A 24,222-nucleotide genomic window follows, 5' to 3' on the forward strand; every position below is an offset into this window, starting at 1 on the left:
AAGCTGGAGTAACACAGCGGGCGGGACAGGCAGCATCTCTGGAGAGAAGGAACGGGTGACGTTTTGGGTCGAGACCCTTCTTCAGAAACTCACTGGTGATTCATTTTCTGAAATAAATATTTTTAAAATTACGTGAAGTTACGCTCATGGCAATTCAAGGCAATCTTCTTGCATTGAATTGAGTGAGGTACAGTGACTGTTGCTACGTTTTAGCAAGCCCAGCAGATATCTTGTGCACTGAAGAGTGGGGCTATGACTGACCAGTTTATTTACATTTGTGGTATTGCCTGAAGGAAGAATGTTGGTCGGGCTCTAGGGAGTGCTCTTTGCTCTTTTAAAAATAATCTATTACATCCACTTAAACTGTGAAGCAGATCACAATTAAAACTTATCTCCAACAACCCATCCTTCCTTCTAGTCCAGATCCTCTCAGCTATTGATAGGATTTTGTCAAACATTTTTTTTTTAACTTGCATTTGATGCACCTGATAACATCCCAAATTTGAATTCAATTAAAAAGTACCATACTTTTGAACTGTTATACTGACAAAATAAGAATCAAACGTCCAATTAGTGCAAGGCCAGGTCATGGTGATAGACTTTCTATTACAGTGATTGTGGTTGAGAGATAACCCTTTTTTGTCTGAATTGTCAATGGAAGTGAAAATATTTTAAACCCTATAAAGAAAGTAGCTTGCCTGTACAATTTCTATGGGGTGAGAATGTGTACTGTATGAACTAATCTGCAGATTGCATTGGACAGAATTTGGCAAACGTTTCGCAAGTGCCAGAATACTTGTTTCCCTTGGCTACACTGCATCTTTGGTTTCAAATAATCTGTTAATAAGAGCCTGTTAAAAAAATATATAACGAGCGTTACCGAACATACCAGTACAATTAAACGTTTAATGGGTCTTTGAAGCATCATGTTTTATGAAGTCTAAGTTTGCTGCGTGCCCCCTCCATTTGAGCTAAAATGCACGAAAGTTCTCGAGTAACCGGGCACGCTAAATATTTATTGTATTATTATCCGGACCCTCCCAGTTTCTTCGCGAAGAATGTCCAAGATTGGCTGGTGTCCGAGATTTAAATTATTAATTAGATTGTAAAGCAGAGCAGGCTTCTCTTTAAATTAAAAGAGGTCATCTATATTTTCAGTAAATATTAGAAATCGCGACCGCATCTTGAGGCAGGGGTTAAAGCTCGCTTAAACATGTGGATGCATTTATTTTTCTCCAGGAATTTGAGGAGGGCCCTGTTCCCACTGCATTGCACTTGTCAGGTCGTTAAAGTAACGGTACCAACACTGATATAGGTCAGTAATTGTGGGTCGTATCCTTTCCCACTCAGTCACGTGAATCGCAGCATGTCTCCCCTTGCACACACACACACACACACACACACACACAGAGTTTTCTATTGTGCACAGGGGCCCTTTTCCAGCCCGTTAACTGATGAACCAGGTTGGAACTTAATGAACTTTACTGGAGTTGCGCCAGTGAACCGTTGCAAACTTCAGCCTCGGCTGTTTCCCCACCACCACAACGAGCAGACTGGAAGGTGTCCTGTAACTTTAAGGCAGGGGCTTGGGGGCTGGGCGGCGGGGCGGACTGGCGGCCAGCCCTGACACAGGACACTGACAGCTGTGCAGATGGGGAGCCCGGAGCACATCTGGATCAGCGGCGTGCAGAGCAGAGGCGCTCGCTGCCCGGACCTGTGGCTCTGCTAGCTAGCAACGCCGTGAAGTTGTCCAGTGCACGGAGTGAGAGGGCAAGTCAGTCTTGGTGCTCGGCACCAGGAAATAAACAGGTCATTAGGCCCGCAGTGATGGCAGAAGTGTAAGATGTCTCGTGTCAGGAAAGCAGCTTTAAAGGATGGACACAAGGCACTGGGGTAACTCGCCTTGTCGGGCAGCATCCCCGGAGACAAGGAAGACGTGACCTTTAGGGACTTCAGACTGAAGTGGGCTGCCCAGCAGCGCAAGGAAGCGAGGCGTGAAACCTCTGGACCAATGCAGCGGCGAGAAGTTGGTCGGGGACCGTGCGACAGACAGACAACATTTCTCATATCTCACCGAGTGACACAACATCAGACCAACAAAACACCAGCGATGTGAACGGCGCTGCGTTTCCTCAGCCCACTGCCAGCAAGCGACTCCGACTCAACAGTTGGCGAGGAGAGAATTGCTGGCAAAGAAAAGCCTCATTAAGCGAGATCTGTCAACTTTGGGAAGTTTTGCAGACTGTCAGAGAGAGAGAGGGAGAGAGAGAGAGGCCGGAATGGTCACGACCCCGCTGGTTCCCGGAAATGTTGAGAAATGAGCCGTTCAAACGACATTAGAGACATCGGCTGATCCACGATGACATTTTTGTATTTGATGCAGTTATTCGCCGGATTGTTTGGAATCTTAGCCGCCAACAGAAACTGCCCTGATTTGATCATCGATAGTTGTAGTTGCAGCAGCGAGCGCTCCAAGGGACCCAGCAGGCAAATTATCCGAATCAAGGTGGTGTGCAGTCGCGGGGAGTTGTTGGAAACTTTGCAACCCAGCCTCCTGCCCGGCAAAACGGTGACGCTGTGAGTACCTGAAACTTATTTCCAGCTGAGCATGGCATCTTGTCACTTGTCTCATAAATGCATCATGCCTTGCCGCAGGCAGGTTGCACACCTTCACACCCTTCAGCGGGACGCCCTGACACTTGTATCTCTTGCTGTCAGCGTGTACCTGATATTTGACAATAGACAATAGACAATAGGTGCAGGAGTAGGCCATTCGGCCCTTCGAGCCAGCACTGCCATTCAATGTGATCATGGCTGATCATTCTCAATCAGTACCCCGTTCCTGCCTTCTCCCCATACCCCCTGACTCCGCTATCCTTAAGAGCTCTATCTAGCTCTCTCTTGAATGCATCCAGAGAATTGGCCTCCACTGCCTTCCGAGGCAGAGAATTCCACAGATTCACAACTCTCTGACTGAAAAAGTTTTTCCTCATCTCAGTTCTAAATGGCCTACCCCTTATTCTTAAACTGTGGCCCCTGGTTCTGGACTCCCCCAACTTTGGGAACATGTTTCCTGCCTCCAACGTGTCCAACCCCTTAATAATCTTATACGTTTCGATAAGATTTGAACGGGAGGCCAAAGCATTTAATAAGTTCTGTCAATGTGTACTGTCAATGTAACATTCGAGTGTTACACTGAATTAGATGCTAATGGCTCCAACAAGAAATGTGTCGCGCAATGATTGTTCCCAACCCGGTGATAACCTTGCCCCAGTATCGTTCGTTTATTCGTCTCCCGCCCCCTTCTCCCTCACTCCTTCCTCCCCCTCGTCGCTCCTAATACGTCCACAAAGCCCATTCAACTAGAAATTAAAGGAATTATTTTCCTTCCGTTTCCGCTTGTTAGGTATTTTCAAATCTAAAATTGTACTGTAATATTTATGCATTATCGTGTATATCATATTACTAACGCCTGTTTACCTCTACTGCACTGCAAGTTGGTTCAGATTCATATTAGTGAAGCTCACAGTATACATACAACGGTGATAAATACAACAATAAATGCAACGCGCCGAGTGCAAAACAGCAGAAGGGTGAAAGATTGCATTATTCAAAATAAAGTCACAATGTGCACACTTATATTTGTGGGAGCAGGATGTGCTCAATAACATTTATTGATTTCATTTTACATTTATGGAAGGGTTATATAATTCATGTGCTGATTCTTTGGAACACAGAGTTGACAGGCCGTAGCTACAACAGGTTGGCACTTTGAGGTCAGTAATGAAGGAGCTTTGCATCAGTCTAGCTGAAGATCTGTGGTCTTCAGACAGTTGGACTTTCCCCAAAGGTAGAAATGTGATCTAGCCACCTGAGAACTCTTGAAATATCTCTACCCCGTAGACAATATTACTTACTTATCAAATGCAAACAGACGTGAGATGACCTGCTTGTAAGTGTATTGCACAACAGTCCTTCGTCCTTCAAAATGATTCATTATATTATTACCTTTATAGTAAAGCTACTTTGTACAAAAACAAAATGGTATTATTACTGTAGCCTTTTTTATTAGCCTAAATTATGCAGACTGATAACAGGTAGATCTGAAGGGATTTGGCATTCACAACCTCAGCATACATTGGACTTCCAAGCTTGCACAGTGATCAATGGAAGCCCAAGAGGTATTGGATGTCAGATGCTATCACGTGTGAAATCAAGTCAAGTCAAGTCAATTTTATTTGTATAGCACATTTTAAAACAACCCACGTTGACCAAAGCGCTGTACATCAGTTCAGGTACTAAGAAACGAACATACAATGGCACACAAACATAACAGCACATACATAAACAGTTCACAGCGCCCCCTCAGAGGACCTCAAACGCTAGGGAGTAGAAATAGGTTTTGAGCCTGGACTTAAAGGAGTCGATGGAGGGGGCAGTTCCGTTGGGGAGAGGAATGCTGTTCCACAGTCTCGGAGCTGCAACCGCAAAAGCGCGGTCACCCCTGAGCTTAAACCTAGACCGCGGGATAGTGAGTAGCCCCAAGTCGGCCGACCTGAGGGACCTGAAGTCTGCTCCATTCCTGGAGTTCCCCTCGAACCAGCAATACAACAGTGATATGATGAGCAGAGAGTTCAGGTACACTTTGCAATCAACCATCAGTGGTGTGCCAGGGAAGGATGCCACAGAGAAAGCAATCCCATTCATTTGAATAGTCATGAACCTTGTGGAAAAAAGTACGTGCAGATAAATGCTTTACATTTGACTTTATTTTACTTACTTGTTTTAAAGAGTTCTTAATTCAGATTTTTTTTTCTTAACTTTTCAAATTCTATGTCATTTAAATCTACTTGAATCACTTTTAAATGTCAATGATTAGGAGAGTCATATCAAAACTTTTAAAAGATGGTCTGAATATTGCGGAGTATGGCCTCAGGCTAGATCATAACGAGTTGCCTATTCCTCCTGGCTGGATGGCTGTCATTGGGCAGCCCATCCAGCCCCCTACAGTTGGTAAAGTAAGTGGAGGGCAAGACCTGACCTCAGGGGGAAAGGTCCAGCAGCCATTCAAGTCCAGGATGGCGTACTCTCTCGTTTGTGTAGGAAGGAACCGCAGCTACTGGTTTATACCGAAGATAAACACAAAGTGCTGGAGTAACTCAGTATCTCTGGAGAAAAAGAATGGGTGACATTTCAGGTTAGAACCCTTCTTCAGACTGACTGAAGGTTCTTCAGACCTTCTTTGGTCTGAAGAAGGGTTCTGATCCAAATCGTTAGCCATCCGTAGTCTTTTTTCTGATGTTCGTTTTCTTTGTTGCTCCCAATCTCTTTGCCATTTTTCTTCCGATTCATAGAGTTTGCAGCCTTGAGGCTCCAGGCAGTTGACTCTGGTAGAAGGTTATACATATACCCTATACTCAGTCAATATGAAGGCAAAGATGTCCCTGCACAGAGCATGGCTCTCATGCACCCATTGGCTCCTTATCCATTTATTAGACTCTGCTCCCATGAAATGAATTGGTCTTGAAAAGGTTTCATGCTGGATGACTAAAATCAAGAGGCTTTTGTTCATTCATAAAGTCAAAAAGTGAAGGCTGAAATTGAGTGAAGATACCATAATGATGGTTGCTTATATTTAAAAGGCAAATCAAAAAGCCTAAAATCAGATCTCCTGCACCATTAAAATTTGTTGGGTCATTTTGAATAATCTAGTAAATTCAGGCATAATCTGAATGTATTTAACAGATGTTTTTAATACAAAAGTGGAACTGTTTTACATTTTGCATTTAATTTTTAGATGTTTACATCTTCAATAAACCCCTTCTTGCCTCTCCATCTGCAATAACACTAAGAGGATGAGCTGGTGGCTGAATACCAGGCTTCCACTAATGTTGCTTGATAATTAGTCACAAGATTTATTTCTGATGCAAGATAACAAGGACTTTGATCAAGATATTATCATGTTGCTTGTACTCTTGCATTCAATTATACCTTGTCTGAAGAAGGGTCTCGACCCGAAACGTCACCCATTCCCTCTCTCTCGAGATGCTGCCTGACCTGCTGAGTTACTCCAGCATTTTGTGAATAAATCGATTTGTACCAGCATCTGCAGTTATTTTCTTATACCTTGTTCTGTAATACTTTCAGATTTTGGAACATATTTCTACTATTTTTACATATTGAAGCATGGCCTGGTCCTGCCTATTGTACTGAGAGCAATTCTATTTGAGAATAATTATGTGATACCCAAATGTCTCTTTTAGCTACCTGCAACAGACTTTTGTTTTTGTGCTCTTTAATGAGAGATGTTGTACTATTCCCAATTTACAGAAGAAACAAATCTTACAACTCCACAAGGCTCTTTACCTGTTCTGTGATCCTTCATGCTGAACACTGACATCAAGATTGCTGTATAAGATTAATTTCCATTTAATCTGATTGCAGGTGGTGATAGATATTTTGTTAAGATTCTTCTTACCGTGATCTTTCAAAATCGTGATCTTTCCATGTAGTTGAACAAACCACAAAAAACTATTCAGAACTTGTAAGAACATTATCATCAACAACAAATAACCCTTGAAATAAATTTGGAAATTAATATCATAGGATACGTCTTGCAAAGGATAAAATAGTACTTACATTAACCATGAAAAACATAACTTGTGATGGACTTTAGCTTTATAACTTTGAGCTTGACTGGATGACTCAGACACTACGTTCACTGTTTGTGGTCAACTGACCGAACATTTGTTGTCTAACTCACACCAAAGCATCTACTGTTCTATATAGTGAGACTGTTTACATAATTTATCTGCAAATTAGGCTACTTTAACACTTCCTTTACTTAAAGGCAATAATACTTGTTATCATATTAGCTGTGATTTGTTATAATTGCTGTTGCGTGTGTCATGAATGACCAGTATGGACAGTGCTTTATGACTTTTGTTTAGTTTCCTTTGCAGACTCAGGCCACACTGTTGCTCATCTTTCTATACCAAATTCAAGACTTAATTTTTAGATCCAACATTTTTGCTTCCTCTATGTGTTCTTCCTCACTTGCTCCAATCTATTTGTACGTGTATGCAAGAAAACATTGCATCCAGTATACAGAATTTGCTCTCCAGGTGGTACCTTACAAAATAATACATTTAATAACTTTTGCAAAGCCAAATCATAAAGAGTGAAAAATCCAGTAAATGAGTGCTAAACTCCTAGACAGTGAAGGGCCATGAAAGTTGAAGATATAGTCACCAATAGTGCAGCGATTAAAACCAAGGATGAAAACTTTATCTCAGAATAGCAGGTAATAAGAATTGAACAGTTTATGGTGTAGGGAGAAGTAGACATTAATAATCCTTGCAGATAATTCTTATTACAATCTGTTAAATTGTTAGTGTTGAAAAGATGAATTTATTAAAATGGATATGATCAATTTCAGCTTAAATGGTGCCAACCATTCTTTAAGATGATTGAAAAAAATGTGTTGAAACCAGAAATACTAAATTACTAATTTGCAAAAGTTATCTGTTTGGGCTACCTAATATTAGGTGCATCAAAGATGGAGGAACATATCTAGTATGACAATATAACACAAAAAATCATGTTATTCATTTAAATAGTTTTACAAAAGTGAACTGGGAGAAAATAATATTTATGATTGTTCATCACTTTTAAATTTGAGAGCCATATAATATATACATAAAAATAAAGAAATGTAAAGGGTATAATTGCAAAAATAAAATAATATCTGTTGACTGATAAATCATTTGGTAACATGATTATATATTCTGCATATGTACTTCATGATATTAAACAGTTAATTTGAAAGTTAAAGTTAATTATTTGGTAATTTTGGTTTCAGAAAGGGCATCAAGTGGACATGACAGTGAAGGACATGGTTTGAACCAGCCACTGGGAGATTAGTTGACTTTGCAAAGCCTCCATTAGTATAGATGGAGGCACAATGATCTCTACTGTTTTGCATCCTTGTTGTTGTGTTTCACTTGAGAAAAGTAGAGAAAACAAGTATCCATGCTGTCACTGTGAATTCTATTTTCACCCCTGTAACATCAGCTAACTTCACCCACACTCGGCTCATTTGACCTTAAAACCCAGATCCATGCCTCTGAATTTTCATTGGACTTGTACCACACTTTTGTCCAGTCCTAATCTTGGAGGAGTATCTCATATTGCATGGCTAAGATATTTTCCTGTTTCCACTCATACCACTCTTTGACCTTTCTATGTGCTATTGTCAATCAATTTGGAATTGAGCACAATTATATGATGAAGTAATATTAAAAAAACATTATAGCATATTTATTTTGATTCACTACTTTACTATTTTCTGACCAATTAAATATATAATTATTTTATTACTGCAAAATTATATGTTGCTACCACTTGTTTGGAGTTGTAGTTATTAGAGAATGGAAATTAGAAGAACCATTTGTTTTATTCTATTGATTTTTTTAAATTGTATGTTAGGTATTTGTTATTTGTGGTATATTTGAGGAAGTTTTTGTGCAGTTAATCCTTTATTCAATATAAGTTCTGGGACATTGCTGTGAGATATTACTGCTTCCCCTCTCTTTCCCCTCCCCCTTCCCAGTTCTCCCACTAGTCTTCCTGTTTCCGACTACATCCTATCTTTGTCCTGCCCCCTCCCCTGACATCAGTCTGAAGAAGGGTCTCGACTCGAAACGTCACCCATTCCTACTCTCCCGAGATGCTGCCTGACCCCCTGAGTTACTCCAGCATTTTGTGTCTACCTTGCTGTTATATTAAACATGGCAGACTTTGGCAAGTTCTCACTCATATAGTGGCTTTATCACTTTAATGCCTGTTTTTCTAGTCACGAACAATTTCTTTATTGTCTTGGATATTTATTTTTTATTGGTAATATATATGCTCTACAAATTATGTGACAGTTCATAAATTTCTTGTTAAGGTTGATATAAAAACCTCCAGAACTATTTAGTTGAAACTCTTAATTGGAATACTGAATGGTCTATCATGTAACTATAGAGGTAGAAAATTAAGGACTATCACTATTTCCAATACTACAATCAAAGCATTGTGGAGCCAATTTTTAAGTTAGGCTTCTTATTTGAGTGCACAGTCAAGCAACACTAGAAAAATCAAATCAGCAATAATTACAGTGATTTATTGTTTTAATTTTCCCAGATCATGTAGGTTAATTGGCTGGGTAAATGTAAAAATTGTCCCTAGTGGGTGTAGGATAGTGTTAATGTACGGGGATCGCTGGGCGGCACGGACTTGGAGGGCCGAAAAGGCCTGTTTCCGGCTGTATATATATGATATGATATGATATGATTATTAAGATTTTGAAATAACTGAAAATCACAAAGGTGAAAATGATGTAATGAAAACGTTATTTTAGATTTTTCTTTTTTAGATTTAGAGATACAGCGCAGAAACAGGCCCTTCGGCCCACCGGGTCCGCGCCACCCAGTGATCCCCGCACACTAACACTATCCAACACACACTAGGGACAATTTTTACATTTGCCCAGCCAATTAACCTACATACCTGTACGTCTTTGGAGTGTGGGAGGAAACCGAAGATTTCAGAGAAAACCCACGCAGGTCACGGGGAGAACGTACAAACTCCGTACAGACGGCGCCCGTAATCAGGATCAAACCTGAGTCTTCGGTGCTGCATTCGCTGTAAGGCAGCAACTCTACCACTGCGCCACCGTGCCGCAGATTGCCCACACTGACGATTATATTCTGCCAGTTATACTCTGCACCTTCATTCCAGAAGGAAAGATGTATTGGGCTGGGCCATGCTTATTCAAAGGCCAGTCCTCTTGTTATCTTTTACATTGGTCACACATTTTTAATTGTCCTCTAGTTGCAATCATCTTTGTGGCCTCACTAGAGCAGCCATCCCATGAGATGGAACTCTCTGCAAGCCGTGACCAGATGGATTCAGGTGGATTCTGAAGGCAGGTCTTTACAGTCGGACTGCTACAGTTCCGCAAATCAGCCACATTAAAAATAGTTTGGAAATGATTTAAGTAACAAAATAATCAACACATTAGAAATATAAATTACATTTAAAACATATAAATGCTAGAAATTAATTGAAATATTAAGGTTAACTAAAGATAAATAAATCACTTATTTGCACATATTTTCAAGCAAGAGACCTTATTTCAATTTGTATGAAATTGTGCTACAAATATCAAATGAGGACGTGCCGTCCATTGGCAAAGATGCTTCTCTGTGAAACCTCCAGTTGAATCTATGTCTGATCTGGCCGATAAAGTAAGTCTGCAGGAATAATAAACTAGAATACAATACTTGAACATTTTTATGACTTAAAAGCGTGACCAGCTAAGTTCAGTCATTATACTTCACAATATATGTGTAGCAATTACAATTATGATGATATATGCATGGTTTATAATTTTCTATAGGGAATGACAGTATTACTTTGGATGTCCAAAATCCAGCAGTCCACGATTAGCCAATGCTGTTTATTTCTGAATAAATAACACTTGGTACTCAGTTAAATAAACTTTGGACTTGTACTAGAACATTTCAGATGGCATTAAGCTGAGTGGCACACAGGGTTTAGTTATAAGTCATGCCACTTTGTTTATTTACAGAATGCAAGTCTATGTATCTGAGTTGGCCTGAAAGACCCTTTACCCTGCTCAACCAAACCCAGACTCGCCAACCTCTGCTGAATGTTATGTATTTACTAGACCAAGTGGACCTGTTGGGCCCAAACCTCTCCTGCATTGGTGCAGCACCCTCTCTTCCCCCCTTCCCCCCACTCCCCTCTCCCCTCTCCCACACCTCCCCTTCCCCCACTCCCCTCTCCCCTCTCCCAAACCTCCCCCTCCTCCCTCCTCCCCTCCCCCTCCACCCCCTCCCCCCTTTCCCTCCCCCCCACTCCATCCCCCTCAACCCCCCTCCCTCCAACCCCCTCCCTCCCTAGGAGATAGATTTAAACTTTAAAATGTGAATAACTTTAAAAATATAACACCGATTGCAATGAAACTTCTTCCATTCGCACCAAAGGGACGACGGTGAGTAAGGTGGGCCTAGAATTATCGCGCTATCGTGTACCGTTTGGCACTAGTTAAGGAACAAACAAACAAAAAAACGAGTTTTAGTATATAGATATTCCAAAATCCATGAAAATCTGAAATAGAACTAGGCCTCACTCTGGAATTTGTCAGTAGGATCTGTTATTTATGAAGTTATGCTATTAGTTTATTTTAAAGTAAATGAAAGCATTGAATAGAGAGATATTAGAGTAGAAAGTCATCTGAGATGAGAACAAATTAATGTGCAAGTCCACTTTATAATAATAGAGTATTGTTATGTTTTCACTTGCACATATTGTGAATTTGAGAAAAGCTGAGCTCCATTCATGAACTCACGGGCATGTATTGTGTGTGCTTTTCATTAATTATTCATTGCAGTTTAAAAAATGAATATTATTCATTCTGAAAGAATATAAGCAAAAATAATGACATATAAAATGTTATTTTCAGAAATGATGATTGTTTTTGCAAATTACAAAATCCGGTGCAGAATGCGAATGCTGAGTATAAAATTCTCAATGTACTTTAATTTGTATAATTTTCCAATTCCATTTAGAATTTGCGTCATTAGATTTATAGAAACATAGAAACATAGAACTTAGGTGCAAGAGTAGGCCATTTGGCCCTTCATAGAAACATGGAAACATAGAAAATAGGTGCAGGAGGAGGCCATTTGGCCCTTCGAGCCAGCACCACCATTCATTGTGATCATGGCTGATCATCTACAATCAGTAACCTGTGCCTGCTTTCTCCCCATATCCCTTGATTCCACTAGCTTTTGAGCCAGCACCACCATTCAATATGATTATGGTTGATCATCCTAAATCAGTACCTCGTTCTTGCTTTCTCCCCATATCCCTTGATTCTGTTAGCCATATACTACAGTGAATGGCCATAATTTCTTGGGAGAGTTCACCCCTCTTATATTGATGTGTTGAAAACGCTTCTTTACCTGCTGCGACCAAAATATAACTTAATTAGTCTAATAATGACTGAATAAAATCAATAAATTGAAAAATGTACAAAGGCAATAATAGGAAAATGATCTTCAACACTGAGCCAGGTGATGAATGCAGTTTACTAAAATAAAATAAAGTGAATATTCCATCACTTCAGCCGAAGGCCTCATATTGTCCATTTGTCAAATACTGACAGTTCTACTCGCGGTAGTAGAATAGAGCAGACCAATGAAGGGCAACTCTTTGTCAAAATCCATGTAACAGAAACATACGTGTAATGGGTCACCTTTTCCTTTAACGGGGCTGCACACTGAAACATTAGAGAAAAAAAGAGTAATGGATTTGCGACTTCAATGAGCAAGAAGCGACTGTTGCAATGGTTAAAAACACCAATTGGCAAAAGTTATATTTTGGATCTCTGATAGACAACTTGACATGCTAGTGAGTAGGCATGCAGTTACCATGGGATGTTTTAGACAACTGGAAAAATTCCATGAGCAATAAACAATTTTTTTTGGCATTATTGAATTCAGATGTTGTACTGACATTATTGAAAGTTATACTTATTTTTAAAAAGGGAGTTTATTCATGGTTGTAATATATTTTTAAAGATTAAAATAATAACACAGAATTATTCACTGGGTTCTGCTTCTGAATGACTGCCAAAGTCAAATATCTCGCATTAGGTTTGTACCTTAAAAAAGTGTCATAAGTTTAAATTTGCACCAATAATGGCATAGGTTTGCTTTTTTGCTTATCTCGCGAGGTGATGAGATTTTTTTCTGAATGTGAACTTTTCAACAACTAGCATATTTCTTGACTCTATTTGAGAAGAATTAATTTTATTTTTCAATTATCTCTTCTTTAACATGAAGCGTAGAACTATACAGCACAGGACAATGGCCGCATCAAGCATGTTGCCAAGTTAAACTAATCATGATCCATTTTCCTCTGTTTCCCGCATGTCTAAAGGTCTCATTAGAGACACTATTGTATCTGCCTCCGCCACCACCAATGGCCGCCTGTTACAGGCACCCATCATGCTCCGTGCAGAGAAAGACTTGCCACACATATCTCTCTTAAATTTTACCCCTCCCAGCATAAGGTGATGCCCTCTAATCTTTGACATTCCACCCTGGGATAAAGGCTCTTAATGTCTACTCTGTCTATGCCCTTCATCTTTAAAAAAATTGGTGAGCTTCTATCATTTGGCTTAGTCCTCTAGTTCCCCCAACACAACTCAACAGGAATGTTCATTCAAGTTGGCATAATTACATGACAATATGAATGCAGGGAATTGCTTGACATTGGCATATGAACCCAAGTAGTAAATGTCAGCATCACTTTCTATTTTGAAAGACATCACAATAAGACCAGTCCTGTCTTTAACATTTATATATTTTCCAGCAGGGGTCACTGGATCTTGATCTGGAATTGGAAAACTTATTTGTGTACCTTTAGAATCCTCAAGCCTGGAATGTTTATAACAATTGTAGAATTGTGTAGTGTAATTTCAACTAATTTGGCACAGATTGCATGCAAAACCAAACCTGTTGGTATATTCCAATATCACAATATTTACTTACTAGTGGAATTATGAGCAGTTACTTCCAGTTTTGCAACAGAAAACTTCTTAATTTTGTAGTTATGCCAAAAGAATTGTTTTCTTGATTTAACATTTGAACTCAGAGTGCCGGAATTATTATTTTGATATTTGTCACAGTAAGCAGCGAGCAAAAAGAATATAGTCCCATCATCTAAAAAATGAGACATCATATTTCTGAAACAGTCATTATATATCGACTAAATCTATAATTTAAATCTATAATTGATTTGCTCTTGCTTCTATTCAATCTTCCATTTAATAAATTGGATACAAGGTTATAGTCTGAAAATACAATATGTGACAATGTTAATTGTCCATCAGGCAAAGAGATCAAGAGCTTGGAGTGACAATCTGTGCTATGTCTAACTCATAGTTGAACAGATTTTTCATTTATTCCACGGCCTGTTATTCCAGATTATTTTGCTCTTGGAGATGTTTCAGTTTATAGAAAGTGAGAGCTTGCCTGTTGACATGCTGCATTTGGTATGAGAAGAAACATCTGGAACAAGTTTAACTCTGAACGGCTTCCTTGTAGTTTGCTTTCTGCTTCAAATAGTATGGCAAAGGAAGATTATCCAAAAATGAGTATACCATAGTTGCTCCCCACAGAGTTGGTATTGACATACATGGTCTGTTAATCATCATTAATTATCTCCACATTGATAGGTCTGCCCCTTGTCGTTGGCAAAAGAGTTAAATCCGAGGATTCTATTGCCAAACAAGTTTCACTGAGAACAATCATTGTAAAGTTCTATCCTGTGGAAATAGTATAGTTCCATTCATTTGCCATTGCTATTGCTATTTAAATTCCATTCAAGAAGCATTGATTTCTGGGATTTCTGTGCGTTTTTCCAAATTGACCCAGTGTAGAGTAATTTCTCATTCGAGTCTTCTTTTGGCAACTAGGAAGGAGACTGCATTATTTAGTTTCAGGGTATCAGTAAACAGGACTGTTGCTGAGAGAGTTATTTTTGTGATCTACGTTTTCTGCAGTTCAGTTTCCAGACCAAGGTGCAATTCTGTCATTGCTCTCCTTGTTGATTCAGTGCTTCTAGGGGTATATTTCCTCAGATATTTCTATACAAATGCACCCATGTCTACAGTCATCACTTTATGATTAAGAATACACAAGTTTTGGAAAGCATCTTGCATTCTGCAGAAAAAAAGAAGTTCCCAAGAAATTTTGTTTTTTTATAAATTCAATTTGGGTAATCAAAAATTATGCTTTCAAGAATACAGGTGAGAAAGAAGAAACACAAATACACTGTAACTTTGATGATAAAGTTATGTAAATTCTGGAAAAATTAGCATGGATACCAGTAATATCAGATTTATGACCTATGTCTATGGAGCTTTCTTGAAATGTTTGCTCCTGCTAAAGTTCTCATTGAAACACTTTGAAACTCCAAACACATTTGGGATATTTTAAATCTCTGTGTCCTGAAGTTCTTGATGCTCATTTCATATTCCTTATTGGTCAACATTACATCCATGGAATCTCCAGCAAAAAGGATAATCAGTTAGTATTCCTATTTCAGACAGTAAATGTCTTCATTGTAAAATAAGCCCTCCAACAGATGTGCAAAAGCACATTAATATGGATAAATTCATTCACCACGACAAGGGTCCAAATTAAGCAGACATCCAAGGTATGGATGTCTGCTTAATTTCCAATCCTTGCTTGTCAATTATCTGTGCATGGCCCCCAACTTCACAAGATGGACAGATGTATCCTGATACTCGACACAAAATGCTGGAGTCTTTCTTCTTCTTCTTGTGTCTGACATGCACAGCCTAAAGTTGTAGGTCAAGGGTAGACTTCCAGGCCAGGGCAGCATCAGTTGCTGGGTGGATAGCCTTGATGCCACCAGGGAAAAGCCTCAGTGAGCAGTCATTCACCATGTGTGGAATGGTCTGGCATATCCCACACATCGGATATCACTGTCACAAATGTAATGCTGGAGTACCTCAGCAGGACTGGCAGCATCTCTGGAGGGAAGGAATTGGTGACATTTCGGGTCAAGACCCTTCTTCAGACTGAGAGTCAGGGGGGAAACTGCAGATATGGAAGGGTAATGTGTGAAAATTATGTCAAAGCAAACGTTATCCTGATATGTTTATTTAACACTTCAAGTGTGATTATTCTTTCATAAATTTTGGCTTTGTCAGCAATTTGTTGCAGTAACTTTGGGCCTTGCTACTAAATACAGTTCTTATAGTTGCCATAAAATTTCTTGTAAATCTGCTGACATGCCTGCAGGTAGAATGACATTGTTGTTTATAGTAAATCCCTTCAACACTAAGGCCTAATGAGAACATGTATATGCTTGAGCTATAAATAGAAGTGACCAATTGATTTCAATACATATATAATAGTTTAATATACGTTGAGCTACTTTTGGGATCTGAAGTTTATTGTACAAAGAGCTGAGTGCAGTCAGGCAATGCACATGGCATTTGCTCATGCCATTTATGCTGCTATATTGGTGCATTTTTATTGTGTTATAATGCGTCTGATCACACTATGTTGCCATGACTAGCTTTACAGTGCCAGAGCCCTGGGTTCGACCCTGATTATGGGTGCTGTGTGTACGAAGTTTGTACGTTCTCTCTGTGACCATGTGGATTTTATCCAGGTGCTCTTTCCACACTCCAAAGACGTAATTTTGTAGGTTAGACCCAAAATGCGGGAGTAACTCAGCGGGACAGGCAGCATATCTGGAGAGAAGGAATGGGTGACGTTTCGGGTTGAGACCCTTCTTCAGATTTGTAGGTTAATTGGCTTTGTTAAGTTGTAAAAATATCCCTAGTGTGTTGGTTAGTGTATGGGGTGATTGCTGGTTGGTCCGGATTTGGTGGGCCGAAGGGCCTGTTTCTGCACTGTATCTCTAAAGCCTGAAGACTACATGGTACTTAATTATAACCAAAAAAGTCACTTTATAAATTTTACCCTTTAAGGAATGCTCTTGCTGTCAAGAGACTCCGATTCTGGCCCATTGTGTAAACTTTAGAACAGCTGGAAATAATCTAATGGCTGCTTACATGTTGCCTATTTCAGGCAGATGAGGTGATTCTTTTTCTCTCATGAATCGTTGGTACCCTTTTCCTCTTCGGATGGTAGTATAGAGTCCTTGGATATTTTTAAGGTATTATTGATCAGTAAGGGGTTAAAAGTTTACCTTGAGTAAATGGCAATGTGAAATTGAAGTTACAATCAGATCAGCCATGATCTTAATAAATGATGGAATAGAAAATAGGGGGTGAGTGATCTACTCTTGCTTCTAATTCATATGTTCAGATGTTTATATGTTTTCTAATTATGTTTTGCACTAATGTCCTTTCTTTGGCACAATTTTCTTTCATAAATTTTATGCATAATTTATGTATAATTTGTATATAATTTGTTTTATCTGTGTTTATCTGAATCTACATGCCAGGGATGCTGTTGCAAATAAGATATTTCATTGTACCTCAACTTCACTGTGCTTGTGCACATAACAATGAACTGACTTCACTTGAAAATAGCGTTGAGGTTGAAGAACAGCTATAATATTTATTTATATTATTTTTTCATATTTCAGATACAGCGCGGAAACAGGCCTTTTCGGCCCACCGAGTCCGCGCCGCCCAGCGATCCCCGCACATTAACACTATCCTACACACACTAGGGACAATTTTTACATTTACCCAGTCAATTAACCTACATACCTGTACGTCTTTGGAGTGTGGGAGGAAACCGAAGATCTCGGAGAAAACCCACGCAGGTCACGGGGAGAACGTACAAACTCCTTACAGTACAGCACCCGTAGTCAGGATCGAACCTGAGTCTCCGGCGCTGCATTCGCTGTAAAGCAGCAACTCTACCGTTGCGCCACCGTGTACATAGCAGAGTTGGAACATTTTTAATATTCAGTTTCATATTTCTTTTACAACATAGATGAAGGCCATTCTGCACATTAAGTCTAGGCCAATTTTTAGAGCAAATGCGTCAAATGTTTAATGTTCTTAAGTTCTGATGTTAGGAAAAAATGGGCAAGATGTGCATAGATCTTAAGGGTGGTTCAAATCAAATCATTACCTTTAAATAGGCAGAGAAAATAACCATCTTTTGTGCACCTTAAAGAGAGGAAAGCAGTTTAGCTCTTTCTTTACTTACTATCTTGAATACCTAATTTTAAGAATACTTTTATTTCTAATAAGCAATTTTCAAAATTTCTATTATTTCGATAAAACAAAGGATGCTTCCAAAGGTTTGTAGGACTTACATTAAGATATCAAAAGTCAGAAACATTTGACAACAATTAAAGTTGGCTATGATTAACATCACTCTATGTTACCCATTCTTTATTCCCAGTGAGAAGGGGTTTGTGAGGTGCTACTTGAGCTGCTGTGGAAGGCACTTATTCAGATTTAATATAATGATTGCGATACAATTGAATGGCAAGCTAAGCCATTTTTGTGGGTTTTAAGATTCAATCACATTGCTGTGGTTCTAGAGTCTGATAAAGACCAGATTGGATATGGATAGCAGATTTCCATCCTTGAGCAACAATGAATCACCGGAGGGTTATTCAGTTTCATACGTACTTGTACATGAAAATTGCCTGAGAAATACATGAATCGTGCTGGTTGGTGGTGCAATAGTTGATGGTGCTGCCTTACAACTTCAGGGATATGGATTACATAGATACATAGACAATAGGTGCAGGAGTAGGCCATTCGGCTCTTCGAGCCAGCACCGCCATTCAATGTGATCATGGCTGATCATCCACAATCAGTACCCTGTTCCTGCCTTCTCCCATACCCCTTGATTCCGCTAGCCCTAAGAGCTCCTTCTAACTCATTTGAATGCATCCAGTAAATTGGCCTCCACTGCCTTCTGAGGCAGAGAATTCCACAAATTTACAAATCTCTTTGTGAGAAAGTTTTTCCTCATCTCAGTTCTAAATGGCCTACCCCTTATTTCATAAAGTGTGACCCCCTGTTTCTGGTTTCCCCCAACATCGGGAACATGTTTCCTGCATCTAGCGTGTTCAATCCCTTAATAATTCTATATGTTTCTTTCAGATCCCCTCTCATCCTTCTAAATTCCAGTGAATACAAGCCCAGTCGTTCCATTCTTTCATCATAGGACATTCCCGCCATCCCGGGAATTAACCTGGTGAACCTAAGCTGCACTCACTCAATAGCAAGAATGTTCTTCCTCCAATTAGGAGACTAAAACTGCACACAATACGCCAGGTGTGGTCTCACCAGGGCCCTGTACACCTGCAGAAGGACCTCTTTGCTCTTATACTCAACTCCTCTTGTTATGAAGGCCAACATGCCATTAGCTTTCTTCACTGCCTGTTGTACTTGCATGCTTACTTTCAGTGACTGATGTACAAAGACAACCTGATCTCCTAGTGGCTGAGCACTTAAACTCCCCCTCCCACTCCCAGTCTGACCTTTCTGTCATGGGCCTCCTCCAGTGTCATAGTGAGGCCCACCGCAAATTGGAGGAACAGCACCTCATATTTCGCTTGGGCAGCTTACAGCCCAGCGGTATGAACATTGACTTCTCTAACTTTAGATAGCTCCTCTGTCCCTCTCTTCCCCTCCCCCTTCCCAGTTCTCCCACTGTCTTCCTGTCTCCACCTATGTCCTTTCTTTGTCCCGTCCCCCCCTGACATCAGTCTGATGAAGGGACTCGACCCGAAACGTCACCCATTCCTTCTCTCCAGAGATGCTGCCTGACCTGCTGAGTTACTCCAGCATTTTGTGATACAAGGCCACCCAGGTCTCCTTATGTTTCTCCTTTTCCCAACCTGACACCATTGCAGATAATAATCTGCCTTCCCATTCTTGCCATCAAAGTTGATAATCTCACATTTTTCCACATTATACTGCATCTGCCTTGCATCTGCCCATTCACCCTACCTGTCCAAATCTCCCTGCATCCTCATAGCATCCTCTTCACAGTTCACACTTCCACCCAGCTTTGTGTCAACTGCAAATTTCCTAATGTTATTTTTAATTCCTTCATCTAAATCATTAATGTATATTGTAAATAGCTGTGGGCCCAGCACCGAGCCTTGCGACACCCCACTAATCACTGCCTGCCATTCTGAAAGGGACCCGTTAATTCTTTGTCTCCTGTCTGCCAACTAATTTTCTATCCATGCCAATACCCTTCCCCCAATACCATGTGCTCTAATTTTGCCCACTAATCTATGTTAGACCTTATCAAAGGCTTCTGAAAGTCCAGGAACACTACATCCATTGGCTCTCCCTTGTCCATTTTACTTGTTACATCCTCAAAAAATTCCAGAAGATTCGTCAAGCATGATTTCCCCTTCATAAATCCATGCTGACTTGGACTGATCCTGTTACTGCTATCCAAATGCGCCGCTATTACATCTTTGATAATCGACCCCACCCTAGTACATCTGGGAGATTGTTTGTGTCTTCCTTAGTGAAGACAGATCCAAAGTGCCTGTTCATCTCGTTTGCCATTTCCTTGTTCCCCATAATAAATTCACCTTTTTGTGTCTTCAAGGGACCCACATTTGTTTTAACAATTTTTATCCTCTTCACATACCTAAAGAAGCTTTTACTATCGTCCTTTATATTCATGGCCAGCTTATCTTCGTACTTCATCTTTTCTCCCCGTATTGCCATTTTAGTTACCTTCTGTTGTTCTTTAAAAGTTTCCCAATTCTCTGGCTTCCCACTCATCTTTGCTATTATACGTCTTCTCTTTTATTTTTACACTGTCTTTGACTTCCCTTGTCAGCCACAGTCGCCCCTTAGAATCTTTCTTCCCCTTTGAAATGAAATGATCCTGCATCTTCTGGATTATTCCCCGAAATACCTGCCATTGCTGTTCCACCGTCATTCCTGCTCGAGTCCCTTTCCAGTCAACTTTGGCCAGCTCCTCCCTCATGCTTCCATAGTCCCCTTTGTTCAACTGCAATACTGACACTTTGCAGATTAAAACATCAGATTATGGTCACTACCTCCTAATGGTTCCTTTACCTTGAGTTCCCTTATCAAATCCGGTTCATTACACAACACTATATCCAAAATTGCCTTCTCCCCGGTCGGCTCCAGTACAAGCTGCTCTAAGAATCCATCTTGGAGGCACTCTACAAACTCCCTTTCTTGGGGTCCAGTACCAACCTGATTTTCCCAGTCCACCTGCATGTTGAAATCACCCGTAACGACCATAGCATTACCTTTGTTGCATGTTAATTTTAACTCTTGATGCAACTTGCACCCTATCTCCAGGCTACTCTTTGGGGGCCTGCAGATGACTCCCATTAGAGTCTTTTTACCCTAACAATTTCTCAGTTCTATCCACAATGACTCTACATCTTCTGATTCTATGTCACCTCTCGCAAGGGACTGAATTTCATTCCTTACCAACAGAGCTACCCCATCTCATCTGCCCACCTGTCTGTCTTTTCAATAGGACGTATACCCCTGAATATTCAGTTCCCAGCTTTGATCCTCTGTATTTCCCACAACATCATACACACCAATCTCTAACTGAGCCTCAAGCTCATCCACTGCATTTCTTATACTTCGTGCATTCATATATAACACTTTTAGTTTGGTATTCACCTCCCCTCTCACACCGATTCCTCTTTCACCTGACCTTACTCTCTTATCCCTTCTTGAACTTTCCGTCCCATTAATTCGGGTGTCTTTCGTAACTTTTCCTGTACTCTCTTCCCCTTTAACTCCATCCTTATACTTCCAATTTGTCAACCTCTCCTCCCCACTATTTATTTTAAACCCACTCATGTAGCACTAGCAAACCTGGCTGCCAGAATGTCTGTCCCCCTCCAGTTAAGGTGTAACCCGTCCCTTTTATACGGGTCACCCCTACCCCAGAAGAGGTCCCAGTAGTCTATAAATCTAAATCCTTGCTCCCTGCACCAGCCCCTCAGCCACCCATTCAGATCCCCTATCCCCCTGTTTCTGCCCTCACCAGCACGAGGTATTGGATGCAATCCAGAGATAGCCACCCTAGTAGTCCTGCTTTTCAGCCTTCTTCCTCACTCTCTAAACTCACGGTGCAGAACCTCCTTCCCTTTCTTCCCAACGTCGTTTGTGCCCACATGCACAACTACTTCCGGCTGCTCATCTTCCCTCTCAAGGATGTTCTGAAGTCGGTCCGAGACATCTTGAACCCGGGCACCAGGGAGGCAACTGACCATCCTCAAGTCTCGCCTGCTGCCACAGAATCTCCTGTCCGCAACTCGGACAATGGAGTCACCCACCACTATGGCTCTGCCCAACACTGTATTCTAGCCTGAGGTGCAGCATGTATTGAATTTGCTGGTCTTCTCCAGATGCTCTGGTTTCCTCCCATATCTGAAAGACATGCGTGCATGCTAGTTAGCTACTGTATACCACCCTTTTGTACAATATAATGAAAAAAGAAGCAAGGGGGATTTGATCGTCATGCAGGAGAGATACAGTGAAGAGGGAAAGTGGGGCTAATGGCATTACTTCCCTGGGAACCATCAGGGTCCAGATGAGCCAAATAGCTTCCTTCTGACATTTTAACACATATGTTAAAATTTGTGCTCTTCAGTTATCAACTGCAGTTCTATCTTTAGACATAACTTCAACTATTTTTAAGGGCATTGTTCTCCTCGTTTCTAAAAATGCTTCAGTGTAAGTAACACTAAAACTAAAACTATCATAATTCCCAAGGTGATGGTGGAAGGATGTTTAATTTAATGGCAAGAAGCAACCAAAATCACAACCCAGCAAGCAGTGTTTTCATTGTGATTGGGAGCAGCAGTAAAATCTTAGGGGTTTTTTTGTTTCCTTTTTGAACAGGTTCCAAGCCATAGAATTTGCAAAAACAGTCAAGTTTTACCACAGAAAATTAATTCTGGATCATCCAAATGTCTATTAAAAACCCACAGATGTCATGAATTTAATGAACTAATTGTCAGTTTCTACGGGGTAGTGTCACATCTAAATGTACAAAGACATGGTTATTGTGGGGGATACCCTGCACCAGCTCTGGCACAGTGCTGCATTGACATGCCGCACCAATCAATCTGTTCACCATACTGACATGAAAGGGGAGCATGAAATGTGGTATGAACATTGACTTCTCCAACTTTAGATAGTTCCTCTGTCCCTCTCTTCCCCTCCCCCTTCCCAGTTCTCCCTCTATCTTTTTGTCTCCACCTATTTCCTTCCTTTGTCCCGCCCCCCCTGACATCAGTCTGAAGAATGGGAGAACAAATATTCCACATAAAAGTCTAACATGCCCATTTTCCAATTTAATTTTATCCTTCGTTATCAATTACCTATCTCCTTATGACAATAGTTAAGGCACATTTGGTGTTTCTTCATTCTATGTCGTATATGTACTCTGTGTAATAAAAAATATTTTAGATTTTTTATGACAGAGAGGGAGGCCATTTGGCCCATTGAGTCCAGCTAGACAAAGGTACAGTTCTCAGTCCATGTCACATCTTATTTGGAATAGTGGCTGCAATTCAATTATTAAGGACAAGCCTAAATATGATATCTCGTGGTGTTGATGGAATATGCCATATTAATATCCAAATGACAATTCACTAGAATATTCAAAATAATGGGTTATTTAGAAGATGCTCTCTTGTCCAATTGATTATTGGGTTTAGTTCATTATTATGAAATATATACTGTTGCAACGGAAATTGTGAATTTGCTTTAATACAGCCCAGGTTATTTTAAAGTTAAGTAAGTCATTTTCCATGTAGTAACAGTTGACCATAAAAATAATTGGCAGTTTCAATTTAAGGTTCCAATTGTTTATGTATGGATTCTAAAACAATTTAATTTGAAATAACTGAAGGGAAAGCACATATGCCCTGACATGCATTTTTGTTTTCTAATAATTTTTAGTCTGCTGCACATTTTGTTATCTTACATTTTCCTTCCATGTACTTCCGTTTGTTCAGGAACCTTTGTTTCCTGCATACTGAATTTAAGACATTCTCTCAGGAAATAAGATCATTGTATGTTCAGAATAGCCCGGTTGTGAATCATGTACCGTTTCATTGCAAAGGTGTCTCTATTGTTTAACATTGTTAACGTTTAAAAATCTGTTATTTACTTCTTTCTCATTTTCTACTAAATTCATACAATGTCATTATAGATCCAGGTAATGTAACTGTTTAAAAAACCTTTTAAATCTAATATGCGACAATTTATTATAGTGTTGCTTCTTGAGCTCATGGGTGATATATTTAATTAAAGGATAGTTGCACAGAATTAAAGGATAGTTGCACAGAACACACTTGCAAATTGAGCGCGGAGGCACAACCAAGTGAGGTATTCCAAATTTATGCTTATACTAGACGACCCATGGACCCGTTGGGTCCAAACCTTTCCTGCATTGGTCTAGCACCCTCCCCTCCCCCACTCCAAAAGCGCACAGCAAGGTCCCAGGGTATATCCGAGGCTGCGTGGCCGGGAGTCTCCCCCGGGGTCGGGGGCGGGCGAGGGGGGAGAGGAAAGGGGAGAGGGAGCCATTCACCCTGGCCCCAGACAACCCGTGGACCCGTTGGGTCCAAACC

The 24,222-nt window shown here is 40.3% G+C and overlaps 1 protein-coding gene across 1 annotated transcript in view; it reads left to right on the forward strand.

Moving 5' to 3' along the window:
- Positions 1-1,861: 1,861 nt before the first annotated feature.
- The window catches only part of adgra1b (adhesion G protein-coupled receptor A1b), a 565,267-nt gene continuing 542,906 nt past the window's right edge, over positions 1,862-24,222 (forward strand). The window contains exon 1 of the mRNA XM_078413700.1: positions 1,862-2,577. Within this exon, the coding sequence (XP_078269826.1) occupies positions 2,360-2,577 (218 nt within the window). The 5' untranslated portion in view covers positions 1,862-2,359. The remainder of the gene's footprint in view (positions 2,578-24,222) is intronic.

This window comes from Rhinoraja longicauda, chromosome 16 (assembly GCF_053455715.1).
Source record: "Rhinoraja longicauda isolate Sanriku21f chromosome 16, sRhiLon1.1, whole genome shotgun sequence".
NCBI classification, from domain to species: Eukaryota; Metazoa; Chordata; class Chondrichthyes; order Rajiformes; family Arhynchobatidae; genus Rhinoraja; species Rhinoraja longicauda.